This window comes from Chrysochloris asiatica, unplaced genomic scaffold (assembly GCF_000296735.1).
Source record: "Chrysochloris asiatica unplaced genomic scaffold, ChrAsi1.0 scaffold00046, whole genome shotgun sequence".
Taxonomy (NCBI): domain Eukaryota; kingdom Metazoa; phylum Chordata; class Mammalia; order Afrosoricida; family Chrysochloridae; genus Chrysochloris; species Chrysochloris asiatica.
Genome location: NW_006408564.1, coordinates 20011897 through 20025608, shown reverse-complemented (window position 1 = coordinate 20025608; position 13712 = coordinate 20011897). Strand labels below are relative to the sequence as shown.

Below are 13712 nucleotides of genomic sequence, written 5' to 3'. Positions count from 1 at the left end.
AAAACTAATGGTGTCTGAGATCAAAATGTCTTCATTCAGGGGGAAATAGTAGTGGGTTAATGCACCAGACTGCAAAGCCGTTTGAACTGTAAGGTTGGCGGTTCAAGCTCACCAGCTGCTCCTCGGAAATCCTGTACAGGGTCGCTATGGCTATGGGTTGGGATCGACTCGGCAGCACTTAACAACAACAACAATTCTGATATCTAAGAGTAGCCCTTGACTAAGTTCTCATAATCATCTCCTCTCAGTAGTCTTCACAAAATAGCCATATCTATCTGTCTACCTAACTATCTATCTATCAAGGAGCTCTGGTAGTGTAGTGGTTACGAGTTGGGCTGCTAGCCTCAAGGTCAGCAGTTTGAAACTACCAGTGGTTCCGCAGGAGAAAGATGAGGCATTCTGCTCCCATAAATGTTTACAACCTGGGAAACCCTGTGCAGGGTCACAATGAGTCGAAACCGACTCCACAGCACATAGCCAGCCAGCCATCTATCTATTATCTCTCTCCATCTATCTCACTCTATCATTCCCTCACTCCCTCACTGACAATACCCTGGTCCTCTCACACTGTTACCTGTTTCAACTCTAGTAAAGTTTTGATTGCACCATTTTGTTTTGCAAAGGTCTCAAGAATCATTTATGTTAATGGCATTTGGATTTAGTGTTATAGCATTTGGTAGGATGCTGAGAAGGAATCCAACATAGACCATTACCACTGGAAAAAAAAGAAAAGAAAACCAAACCAGTTACATTTACATAGCATCATTTATTTATCGTTCCACTTTGATGGTGGCAGTGCTTTTAATACTCATTCTTTCAGAGCCCTTTGCACTTTTCTTGATTCTTTCAGCTAGTGAGTTTTGCTTGACATTCTCACTGCCTTTAAACCTGGGAGACATTTGGTCCAGAGACTGCTAATCTGTTTCTCAGCAATTCAAGTTTCATCCATGTCACTGCTGAAATGCAGAGCTTGTCTTCTGTTTGTCTTTCTCAGATGGCCCAGCTGAGCTATCTTACTTCTTCCCTGTTTCCATTCAGTTAGGAGGGTAAGCACAAGTCTTTATCTCAGCAGAGTGCTTAAAGAGACTCTCCATGTATGTACTCAATTTGGGAGAAAAAAGAAGCCACCTTAGAAGAAGTAGAGGTTGGAATGGGCTGTGGAGCTTTACAAGATAATAAAAGGTTCTGAAATTTATCACACTCATCTTACTTAGATAGGCAGTTTGAATTTTTTGTATTGTGGTCTCTGTGTATATATGTATGTGTGAATTTATAAGTAAGACATGCTTTTCTTGTTGTTGTTTTTTGTTGTTAAGTCAGTTCCGACTGACAGCGTCCGTGTATGTGGTTTCTGAGGAGCGACTGGTAGGTTTGAACTGCTAAACTTGAGGTGAGGAGTCCAGTACCTGTCTTTAACAGTGCCACACCAGGACTCTTGCTATAGAAAATGCTAAAATAAGTAATAGAGTCACACATGACTTACTACCCAAAGAAAACATTCTTTTGGTATATAGCCTGTTAGTCTTTCTTTCCAAACGCACATGTATTCTGTTATATTGTTACTTTTTTGCATAGAAATCATTTGCATGCAACTGTCATGAAATTTCACCAAGAATAACACTGCCGCTTAGTAACATGAGAACATGTTAACAGGATAGTTTATGACCTTGATATTTAAAGGGAAAGAGATTCTTCCTCCTCAAGTTAATTGATCAGTTGTCAGCCACTAGGAGATAATTTGCCATTTGTTTTCTCCAAAGAGACTTCTTTTTTCTTGGGAACTTTAGAGATTCAGGACTCAAGCTTTTCTCACCCCTGTTGATCACACTTAGCCTCACACTTTGAAGATCTCTTTGAAGTAACATTTGCTGCCCTCTAGGTTCTAGGAGCAGATGGTGCCATCTATGAACTCTTTCTTCCACCTCCTTTGAACACTTCCCTTCCTTACCCTGAATGGACCAGATGAGCCCATTCGGATTAGATAGGTGCTGATTCTGCCCATTTGCCTCCTATGTGGTAAGTGGCAGCATTTACACAACACCGGCTTCCTGCTGCTACAGAGAACATAACCTGCTGCTCTGGAGAACCACAACGTACCATGAAGTGTGGGCTTGTGCTGATTCCTGGTCATTCATCTAGCACTGGATGATCTATAGTGAACGCTAACTGGACTAGAGATCTTGGAGAATTCTGCCAAACCATGACCTTTTGAATGTTTTCATTAGGTTTCCCTGCTGTTTTCAATCCCTCTGAATAGTTTGGGCTAAAACAAATGATCAATTATAAAGTGGAGATTTGTTCTAGTACTCATATTTATTAGATTTTAAGATTTAATGACCATATGGATCTAAAGCAAATCTTTGATTTCTTTTTTACAAAGCAATCAAGTGGAGTCTCTTGATTTTGGCTCTTTAAATATTCATTTGTGGTCACAACCCAGTTTTGACTCCTTTTAAAGTTGTGCTGGGTTTTTTGTTTTTGTTTTTTATTAAAGCAGAGATTTTTGACAGCTAAGTAACAATGAGGAACAGATTTTTCCTTAAACTGTGTGTTACTCTGCGTATAAGCACAAGGGGGCTTCAAAAATTTCTGGAAAGTTTCTATTACCTTTTCATTTCACTTTTCAGAAACTTTTTTAAAGCCCCCTCATACAGATATTTCCTTCTTTGTTGTAAAATACAACATGAGGTGTTGATTCAGCTGAGATATTTTAGAATATTGTATAGACTGTTTCCTCAAATAAAACAGTATGGCTGGCACAATTGAATATCTTGTGGTCTTCAAACTGGTTAGTTTTGTGCAGTTAAGAGTAGAACGGCTGTTAATTAATTAATGCTTGTTTTTAAGTTACTATTTTATTTCCTAAGTGCAGTGTGGCTATGGTCTTACGTAAAAGAAATTCTAGGTAGGATTCAAGTCTTCTTAGTCTAGTCCTTCCAATCCTTGCCCCTATGATTTGTTTTCTATTTGATGTATACCTATACACATAGGCTGTGTGTGTTTGTGTGTGTATGCATGTGAATCCTATTGTATCTGTTCTCAGTATTATGTTTTGGAGACCTTGCATGGTGGTCTCTGTAGGGAGTGCTCATTTCCTTTTAACCTCTGCAGAATGCTCTGTAGGTTGGTCACCCCACAGCTTTGTAGAACTTGCAGAGGTTTCCAGTTTTCTGTATACCAGCAGTGCTTCAATAAACATCCTTGTCTATGCACTGGTGAATGTGTGTGCAAGTATTTCCCTATGAGAGAGAATGAAAAATGCCCATTATTTTATATGTGAAAATCCTAAAAGACAGGGAATGTAGGACTGGTCCAGAGTAGTAGAAGTAATTAGTAACAGACTGAATTCATACCATTTCCCCACCCTCACCCCTACCTCATGGAAAGGGCATCCTTTCCAGATCTTAGCAGAAGGTCATCAAGATCTTGGGCAGAGTCATATCCAATAAAACTAAATACTATGAAACTTTTGTGTTACAATTAACTAAGAAGTTTGGTATTAATTATGGAATGAAACAGCTGAATTTAAAGATCTAGTTGTGTGTAATTCTCAAGTGTTGTACAGTGACCCACACGAATAAATTGATCAGATTCCCTAAGGAAATTAATTGTAATGAACAAACAAAAATACCTAATAAGTATTTGTTTAAAATAATGACCTATCCCAGTTAGATCAGTTATTCTTACCCACAGGTAAAATTTCCCTTAAAGTCCTTTTTATTTTTTTAGGGAACATAGCAAATGATTGTCTCTAGTTGGAGCAAGATAACCATAACTATTTCTTTTCTAAAAGATCTAAATTAGCAAAAGAAGGTGAAAGGGGTAGACATTTGAGTGCCTACACTGTGACAGGTATGAGGCTTTTAGACATTTTGTCTCATTTAATTATCCTAGCAGTCTGATGAAGTGAGTCATATTATGTCATAAATGAAGGAACTGAGGCATAGAGGACTCTAACCCGCCTTGCTGAAGGTTGCCTGTCAGAGTTTGCCAGACTTGAAAGAGAAATAATGCTCTGTACTGTATCACTATTTCCTTAAACACGGCCGGTAGACACCCTGCATCCGAATCTCTTGGGATATTTGTTCATACTGCAGATTCTTGGGACTCTGCCTTTTTATCAAGCAACCAAGTTTTCCATATGCACACTGAGGTCTGTGTGCTGTTCCTTCAGACCTTTGTGACCTCATTCTGGTACGTGATGAGCTGTGTCAAGAGTTATTCCCAAATGCCTTTTAGGATAAGCTATTCCTCATCATTCCTCACGTGCAGTAGGCACATTAGCAATGGGCATCTGGGTGGTTCCCTCTGTCCTCAGTCCTCCTGATTACTTGTGCTGAACTCAGCATGGCTCATGATTTTACAAGTTTCTTCCAAAGGAGTTGATATTATCATGTGACATGTAGGCATTGCTTTCTAAAAAAGGGTGACATTTCCAGTGTAAAAATAATCACATCCCAAGTGTACCTTTTGTGCTTTTTACAGTTGGGATCTGCATTTTCACATTCTTACCCCCTTCTCAAACAAACAGCAAATAAATAAAAGGGAGTGGGGGAGGCACCTTGCAGAATTATTATTATTTTAGAAGCATGAGTACTCGTGTGTGTTTCAGTTCCCTTTCCTACTCTACCCTGGTGGTAGCTTTCCCAGAAGTCTTCCCCTAATAGGAAGAGAAGAGATCAGAAACCCTTCCAGAATCCCTCCCTCTGAATACAAGCTCTTAGAAGAGTCCGCTAGTTTCAATGACCACCTTTGTTTCCTCTGCCTTTCTCTTTCTTTGTGATTGTCTTTTTCTACCAGCTCTGTGAAATTTCTCTCCTTCACTCAAATACTACATGCTTTTCCCTGGAGGGGCTCATTCAAGCTCAAGTCCTTCCCTATGAGCTGAATAGGAGATTGCTTGGATGACTGACAGCCACCGAAAGGTGTGCGTTGAGTCGGAGGGATCTAAGACCAAGTTGGATTTGTGTTCCTATTTTACCCTTCTGTGCTGGCAAAGAGCATCTCTCTTTGTTTTGGTGTTCGGCTCATCCAAATCAAGAAGGCGTTTCCTCTCCTGAAAAGCAGATAAAAGAAAGAAGAGGGCAGAAAAGAAACAACAAAATAATCATTTTAACCATCTACTCCTTTGAAACTAAATATATACCCCTTCCACTGTGCTGATTGGTCCACTTCCCTTGAAAAGTGGATCCTGTAGAAAGGAAATATCCTGGACTTAATTGTAAGTTAAGTCTCTCTTAATCCAGAAGAGCATTTGAGATTCTGTCCAAGTGTTCAATTTCCCAGGCCGCTGAGGTCTGTGAATTTCTTTTCCCAGCCTCCAGGCTGCTGCAGTACAAGTCAGCATAGCTAATGCAGATAGATCTCCTGCCTCTCGCTCTCCTCCTCCCACTGCTTTGATTCGATATGAACAGCCTGGTAACTCCGATGCTGGGGAGAAATCTGACATAACTCTGCAGATGGCTAGGTTGCCATGAAACACCTGGGGATTGTTCTTTAAGGAAAAGGTAACGTTTATATGCTAATGATGTCTCCCCTCCCCCTTTCCTTGTTGCATTTTTTCCAGGGCTGCCAGTTCCAAAGAAGAGCCCAAAGTCGGTAAGGACTTGTCAGTTACTTGGTGCTTGTTTGGGGGGTAGAGGTGGGGTGGGAGGTGGACACTCTTGTTTGACTTCACTAAGTATGTTTTAGAGTAGATGGGGAGACAGGAGCGGAGGGCTCATTTTATTAAGTTCTGGGGAATCTGTTTGGTGAAGAAGGTATTTGGGCTTGTATTTAACTGTATAGTGATTTGTGGGCAGGCTGCAGGAGGCAGGATAAAAAAATGCATGTTTGCAATCTTGTCTGTAGAAACGTGTCACAACTCTCCTTCTAATAGATGAGTTTCTTTGCTGCATTACCTTGATACAAATGCCATTGTTTCTTTTGGGAGGAGGGGGAAAAAAAGAATAGAAGCTCCACCTTCTTCCTGGGTAACATTGCTCTCAACTGGTGTTTCCATCATTTACTTGGGTAAATTCACTCCCTGAGCTTTCTTTGGCACTGGATGACAAAGTACTTTATAAAGGAACTAACCTGTGGGTTTCAGGGAGAATTTCTGTGAGATATATATGGGCATATGTGTATATATATATATATATATATGTGTGTGTGTGTGTGTGTATATTATATATATATATACACATATGGATATATACATATGGCCATGCTCAGATAGACTAATTCTCACAGCCCCAGGACTGAGAATAAGACATTTCCTTGCTGTGGAAATGTCCTTTGTTGTTTTGCTAGCTTTAGAAGCATTATGCTGCAGGTATAGGATTCTTTAAAAGGGGGAGAAAAAAAAAATCAATGTTTTGCTGTCCTTTCTAATCTGGTTTCCCTGAAGATGCATTACCTCGTTGACATGTTAGCTAATAGCTTAGAAGCTATAGTGTTTTTGCTTGATGGTGTATACTTCTGCTCCTGGGGCACTGGCAACACATTGAAATGTTCCTGAAAAACTAAAAATTTGTGTGATTGATCCATGTGCAAAGGGCTTCCCAGTTCATTAAAATTAAGATAATGGGGTGTTTCTATGTGGCTGAGGAGATTGTGGGGAGGGAAAAAAATGTACGGCTGTCACCCGGGAAAGAAGAACCTTTCAAACTTTGCAGCTTATGATACTGCAGCTGATCTCCTTCCACCTGTCTCCACGCCTGGCAGCAAGATTCAGAAGTTTTATCAAGGAGACAAGAGAAGGAGCTTCCAGAATTCTGAAGCCCAAAGAGGAAAACCCGATAGTAATTGATCCTCTAGTGGCCTGATGGATAGGCCATGTGACTGTAGGGCTGCTTCTCTTGTCAGGGTGTGTTCATGTTCAGGCAGAGAAGCGCTTGTTGGTGCCCACCCTGGACCCACAGAGATGCTTACACCTATGTGTATATGTGTGTATGGTGCCTCTCCCTGGGTCATAGAAACCCATTCAGCCTTCAGAAAGATAGAAGCAAATCTGGAAGCTGTTGGCTTATGAGCTTGAATGAAAGTCCTCCTCTCTTCTTCTCCTCCCCTAAACATTCCATGTGAATGTATGGACTCATTTTACACAACCCACAAGGAATGGAGTTTGCAGGGGCCATGTTGGGGGAGAAACAGGAGCTTTCCACAGACCTCATGACGTCAGGTAGCGAGGTTTTCTTTTTGTTTTGCATCCCATTTCAACTTGCTGTGCAAAAGAATTTCTGCTGATTGATTTGCATCTCTTCAGCCCTCATAGTGTTCTGGAATTACCTGCTGAACTCAGAGGGGATCAAACAGGTACAGAGCCTGCCTTCACCAAATCATTTAAAAGAATTCCCTCTGACAGTTTATTTTTTGTAGAAGCAATGTCATTAGCAAGCAGCAAGCCAATTACTAGGGTTGCATTCCCAGGAAAAAACTGCTTTGCCCACAGTCGGCTAGCTCTTAATTACCACAAGCTAAGGGGGTGGTGTGTTGTTGAGTTAGAACAAGAACAAGTCCCCCCAGTATTGGTCGGATCCTTACCTGATTCATGCCAGGACAGGGATGATGGTTTTCACAGCATTGCTGGCACACCCTGGCAGCTGCTGTACAAAATGTGGGGGCTCTCAGCCGAAGTCTGCTGTTGCCAGTAGAGCATTCCTCACATCTGTGATCAGTGGGAGCACTATGCAGGTGGGTTGAAAGCTGTTCCCTTCTTTCAGTTTGAATTTTGATGATGTCCTGCCAGAGAGATGGATGATGATGGGATTTTTCTGGTGGGGTTGGAATGAATCCATGGGGAAGCTGAATGCCATGGTTCCAGAAAGCCGTTCTGCTAATGACAGGCACGGTCAGTTATGCATTCTCCCTAATGAAATGCACGTTGATTGTTTCTGAGTTATGATAAGCACAGATTGACCAAAAGTCCTGTGAATATATTATCTCTTAACCTAGAAACCATGCTTTTTCTTTTTTTTACCCCCTCCCCTCCTTTCTTTCTTAGATTATCCTGACAGTGTTGGCTTGCTTGGTTGACTGACAGCTTCCTTTTGCCTTCATCCTTTTTTTTTTTAATGTTTTCAATAATTAAGGGTTTTTTTTACTAGAACAGAAAGAGTTGTATTTTTTATTTGGTGTCTCAGCTTGGGTAGTTTCCATAGCGTACTCTTAATAAGCAATTTCACCTACTAGATTTAGTTTAAATGTTGAATTTGTGGTGGAGAGACTCATTGGGGATGGTGGCAGTATCTTAATAACATTGTATTAATTTAGTACTTGGGCTTCCGTATCATCAGGGATTTTCTGCCAAATGGCAGATACAACAATAAGATATATATTTGCTGTCATGTTTTAGGTCTGTCTGGAAAACTGATTCCATGGCACAACTTAATCATCCTTAGAATCCTCAGAAACTTACTTAACTGAGAATCTCAATGTACATCATGCCTGAGGATCTTGTGTGTGTGAATTTTAAACACTTAATGTCATACTAAAACCCAGATTTTAAGTCAGTGACTCTCTAGGATAAGCACTGGACTGAGAACCACAGGTTGGCAGTTTGATCCCATCAGCCGCTCCAGGGGGGGAGCAAGATAAGGCTGGCTGCTCCCACAAAGATTTACAGCCTGAGAAGCCCTGTACAGTTACTGTGAGTCGGAAGCAACTTAACAATAACAACAACATCCCCTTGTTTTTCTATTAGTTCACTTCCCAAATATTCTTTGTCTTTCTCCCTTCTTTTATCCATCTATGCCCTTGTCCATCCACTGTCCATTCATCCATCATCCATCTGTCTGTCCTTTCATCCATTTATTCATCTGTCCATTTTTCTATCCATACACTCATTTACCTTCCATCTATTCATTCATCCATTTATTCAGCAAACTGATATTGAGAAGCTACCGTGTATCAGATTCAGTGTGAGTCACTAAAAATACTATGTAAGATGGTCACAGTGCCTTTCATCTTGGAGCTTATAAACAATTTATTGATTACTCCTTTCAGAAAAGCATCTATTTTCAACAAGTCAACACAGTCGTTTATGCATTCATTAATTTCATCAGCACATATTATTAAGTTCCTTTGTGGATCAGAGCCAGTGCCAGCATACAACAGGAACTGAAACAAAAAGCATTCCTGCCTTCCGGTAACTGGGGAGAGACAAACGATGACCAGATAAGTTGGCAGATCTGTATAGCCACTCACCTTGTCAGTCTGCTGAGCACTTACTTTCAAGAGTTAACAGAACAGAAATAGAGACTCAAGTAAAAGCGTAATGAAAACCACCGCATTCTTAATGAAAATCACCTAAGTAACTATACAGACTCATACAAAAAAGAGTTAGATGCAGTGATTGAGCTATGGAATTCTTAGGTATTTCCCCAACTACCTGGGTAGTGAAGGAGACCACATTAGTAGTTATATTATCTAATGAAAGAAAGTATGCATTGATCACTAAGGAGACAAACTTTCCCCAGTTACTAAAAAAAACTTTTCATGTGGAGTTTTCACGTAGGAGCCATAGAATCCTGTGTAAGCCTTTCTCTTCAACAAGCTTTTTGTAGCAAATGCAGCAAGCTGAAAGATAGCAATAATGACAGGTTTCCATTCCACTGTCTGCAGTCTCTCTCCCCTGGAAGGATGCTAAGGAAACTGTCCTTAGCTAGTCATTACGAGAAATAAGGGAGAAACACAAAAGACGTAGATAATGTGCACAGGGAGTGACCCGGGTCTGAATGATCTGGTTTTTATGTACCCTGCCTCTGTCTCAGACTCAGCCGTATGCTTCTGTCCTTTCCCCTAAGCTGCTTGTCTGACATGCAGGGACCTAATAGAACCAATCAAAGTTCCTATAAACTACAAGGAGCCACAGTAGATGGGAGCAATAGAATTAGATAGAAGGATTCCATGCTTCAGTGGTAGCTGAAAGGTTGGTGGTTCGAGGCCACCAAGAGTCACCTCAGAAGAAAGACCTGGTGATGGATCTATTTCTTAAAAATCAGCCAGTGAAAACCCCGTGGAGCACAGTTCTGCTCTGACACACCATGAATTGCATCTCCATGAATTGGAGGTCACTTGATGGCAGTTGGGTATTGGCTAAGCAAGTCTGCATAGTACTCGCCTCTGACAACAGTGCATGTTCTTGACCCTTTGGGTCTCTAGAAAATAGACTTTGTCCTTGTTTTAAATTTCTTTAAAACATTTTACTGTGAACTAAATTTCATTTTCATTTCCAGTCAATGCTTTCCTTTTCTTCTCCATTAAACCTTCCGGCCTGCCTTTTTGGAATAAATCATTTGACTTTTAGACCCATAAATGATGGAAGGAAAAAAAACAAAAGGAAAGACCATCATCTGCTTTCGTTTCAATTTGAGTCTCTAATTTCCATACAACCTTTAATGACATTGGCCTTATATCTCATCAACACTTGGAGTTTTTCCTGTTGTCCATGTAAATTTCTGCAGTGGCCTTCGGTCTTGGCAGACAAGTGAACTGTAAATAATTTTGCTCTAAAATGGATCGATTTGTCATTTTTAAGCCACATGAATTCTTTTCACCATTTAAGCTCCTAAGTGCTGTCTGTATTCATTTGCTCTTCCGAGCAAATATTTTCAGTTCGCTTTATAAGTAACCTCCATTTCAAAATCACTCTGTAAAATACTGATGAGCTTCTTTTTTTTTCCTGTTCCCTTTTATAAAATCATTGCATTTTCCAAATTCCCCTGGCCTGACAACAGTAAGGAAATCATTCATTCTGGGGAAGTTGGTGCATTTTTTATTTAAAAAGGTCTTGTGACATGTCACGACATGCAGAATCTTTGTATGTGTGACTTGACTATTGTGTCCTTTATGGAATATTCAAAATCAAGAACCTTTTATGGAATATTCAAATCAAGCGTATTCCCTCTTCTCAGTCAGCGCTGATTTGAAATTCAAAAATAAAAGTTTTGTTTGAAAGTATCAGTGCACTGACAACAGTTAGCATTGGAAATGCCTATTTCAATGTATGCCCCCTCTTTCCATCCATTTTTGAAGCTGGGAACATGGGAAGTAGGTATCTATTTTTCTGTATTGCCCCAAAATGCCTTTTGATTGCATTGTTCCTCTCCAGCATCAATACTACACCCTGACTATAAACTGCTCGGGTCCTTCACCTGGACGTGTCAAGTCTCTTTCCACCTGGTGTTTTGGCTTTCGCCTCTATCCCCTCAAATTTATTTACCATCTGGTAGCCAGAGCAAGCTTTCTCGAAGTAAGATCATGCTATGTATGAACGTTTTACTTAGGTCCATGACTGGGTTTCCCAGAGTTCTGGTGTGGTGTTGCTGGATAAGAGCTAGACTGCTAATCGCAGTGTTGGCAGTTCAAATCCACCAGGTACTCCTCAAAAACCCTAGTCAGGGTTGCTCTGAGTCAGAACTGACTCAGTGACAATTAACAGCAGCAATAATAATGGATTTCCTTACCTCCACCCTTGAGCTTAGAATGAACCCCCTACTCTTTAGAGTAGTCCACAAAGCCCTGATGCTTTGTGAACCGCGAGTTCATTACAAGTCACCCACTCCTTTGCTATACCACATTAGGCTTCTTTCTGTTCTTCAAACATCCTAGGCTCAATTTTTGCCTTGGGGACTTAGCACAAGCTAATTGTGTGTAATGGGATGTTTTCTAGAGACTTTTCTTTGCCACTTCTCTATTAATCTGTTAAGAATCCTTGATTAATAACCATCTGTGTGCACGCACACGCACAGATGCACACACCTGTATAAGTACATGCCAGTGTGTCCCTCAGAAGCTAGCACACAGTTATCAGTGTGTATTTATCAGATCAAACAAAACCAAACCCATTGTCATGAAGAGAATTCTAGCTCGCACAGGGTTTCTGAGACTGGAAACCTTTACTGAAACAGAAAACCTCACCGTTCTCCATCTGAGCAACTGGGATGGGTTTGAATTGCTGACCTTTCGGTTAGTAGTCCACTGCTTATCCTAAAGTACTGTGGTGGTGGTGTGCGTGGACTCGGTACCAACTCATAGCGACCCTGTATAGGATTTCTGAGGCTGCAAATATTCATAGGAGCAGAAGGCCTAATCTTTCTCCCACAGAACAGCTGGTAGTTCCGAACATCTGACTTTGAGGTTAGCAGCCTTACTTGTAACCACTACGCTACCAATGCTCTTTACAGGGAGTGCCATGAGGACTGTTGTTTATTGGAAGAATGAATGAATGTATTTCAAGCAGTCACTCGGAAAGGTCTAGTCCAGACATTCTGTCATAGGTATGGCAGGTTCTTCACTATCTTCATGTTCTTAGTTTGCATAGGAGTACTGAACCGACTTGAAAGTGTAGCTTTGCTTTTGGGTGAGTTTCTCACCTAGAAAAATGAGATGAAAGACAGTCACATTCGATGCAAATCTGATCCAGAGTTGTAACTAACTCAGTAGGTAATTCATTCTCTTGCCCCAAGTCTTCTGGGACTCCTGAAGAGGCAAACAAGTTGACTTTAATTTGCACAATATATAAACACTACCTTTCTGTTGAACAATTTTGGTTCTAAGCAGATAAAGGACATCATAGCTAATTAGCAGCCTCATAGAAAATGAAAGGCATATTTAAAACTTTTCCAGACATAGCAGAGTTTCAAAATAAACCCAAGTGCCAACAAGATATTAAATGCAGACTGCATCTTCAAATTAAGTAGTTTTTGTAATTGGACTTGAAAGGAAACATAAAGTGAGGTCAAATTGTACTGGGTGGGAAATCGAAGAAGCATCTAGAATATTTTGCATTTACTCCATTAGCATGGTTTAGAAAAAGACAGTTAGTAGTAGGTTACTGGTAGTACAGTTGTTTCAGCACATTCTGAGAATCTGGTTTTTCTTTTCCACAATTCAGGAACAGAATTTAAATGCCACTTAAAAGGGACACAGAGGTACAGTTTGACTGAAAGTCAGCTTTGCCAAGTTGTTCCAGATTGTCTCTGTATTTTGTGTTAAATTGGACCTTAATGAGTCATTTATTGGGGCGGTCAGAAAGAGTGTTTTAATTTGAAAAGTGGCCCAAGAATTTCCAGTATTTCATTTGTCCACCCTGGAGTGACAGCCTTCTCTTCAGTAAACTTAAGCAATCCAGATCTGCCATGTTGGGAATGGTTTACGGGACAGACATCTGAAGAGTCTTAGAAACCCACATCATGACATGCAGAATTTCTGTGTGCACGTGTATATGTATGCTCATATGTGTGTGTGTGTGTGTGTGATAAAGCACATGTTTATTTTTATTTGAGAGAAAGGTCCAGGTCTTTTGAATGACTCTCAGTTGGGCATAGTTGTTATAAAGGTATTATTCTCCAGTGTCAGAAAAGGGACTGAATGGAACAAGGGTTCAAATTCAGTGCCAAGGGGCAACAGCCCAAGAAAAGGTATGTACACACACCCTTCCTACTTTTGGGACAGTGGGACAGGATCATCAGTGTAACCTCACAGAATACCAGTGTGCATGTTTCTGTCAGGTGATACTGCAGCACAGCTCCCTCTGCCTTCCTCAGGTGAAGCCTTGTAAACAGTCGTCTCAGCATGAAGGACTAGTGAGGTGGCTTGCCAAAAGCTAGGAATGTGTAACTGGGAGGTGAAATCAGTCTTGACCAATGGCCCCATCAACCTGGTACCTAATAAATACACTATGAGGAACTGAGCGAGAGTAGGCATTTGAAAGAAGACGTGCACTTCTC

General features: G+C 40.7%; 1 protein-coding gene across 6 annotated transcripts in view; it reads left to right on the top strand.

The window, feature by feature from the left end:
- MAGI1 (membrane associated guanylate kinase, WW and PDZ domain containing 1) overlaps nucleotides 1-13712 on the top strand; it is a 900270-nt gene that overhangs the window by 839635 nt on the left and 46923 nt on the right. For all 6 annotated transcript variants that reach the window (XM_006862111.1, XM_006862114.1, XM_006862112.1 and 3 more), the window contains exon 13: nucleotides 5567-5598. In XM_006862111.1, the coding sequence (XP_006862173.1) occupies nucleotides 5567-5598 (32 nt within the window). The remainder of the gene's footprint in view (nucleotides 1-5566; nucleotides 5599-13712) is intronic.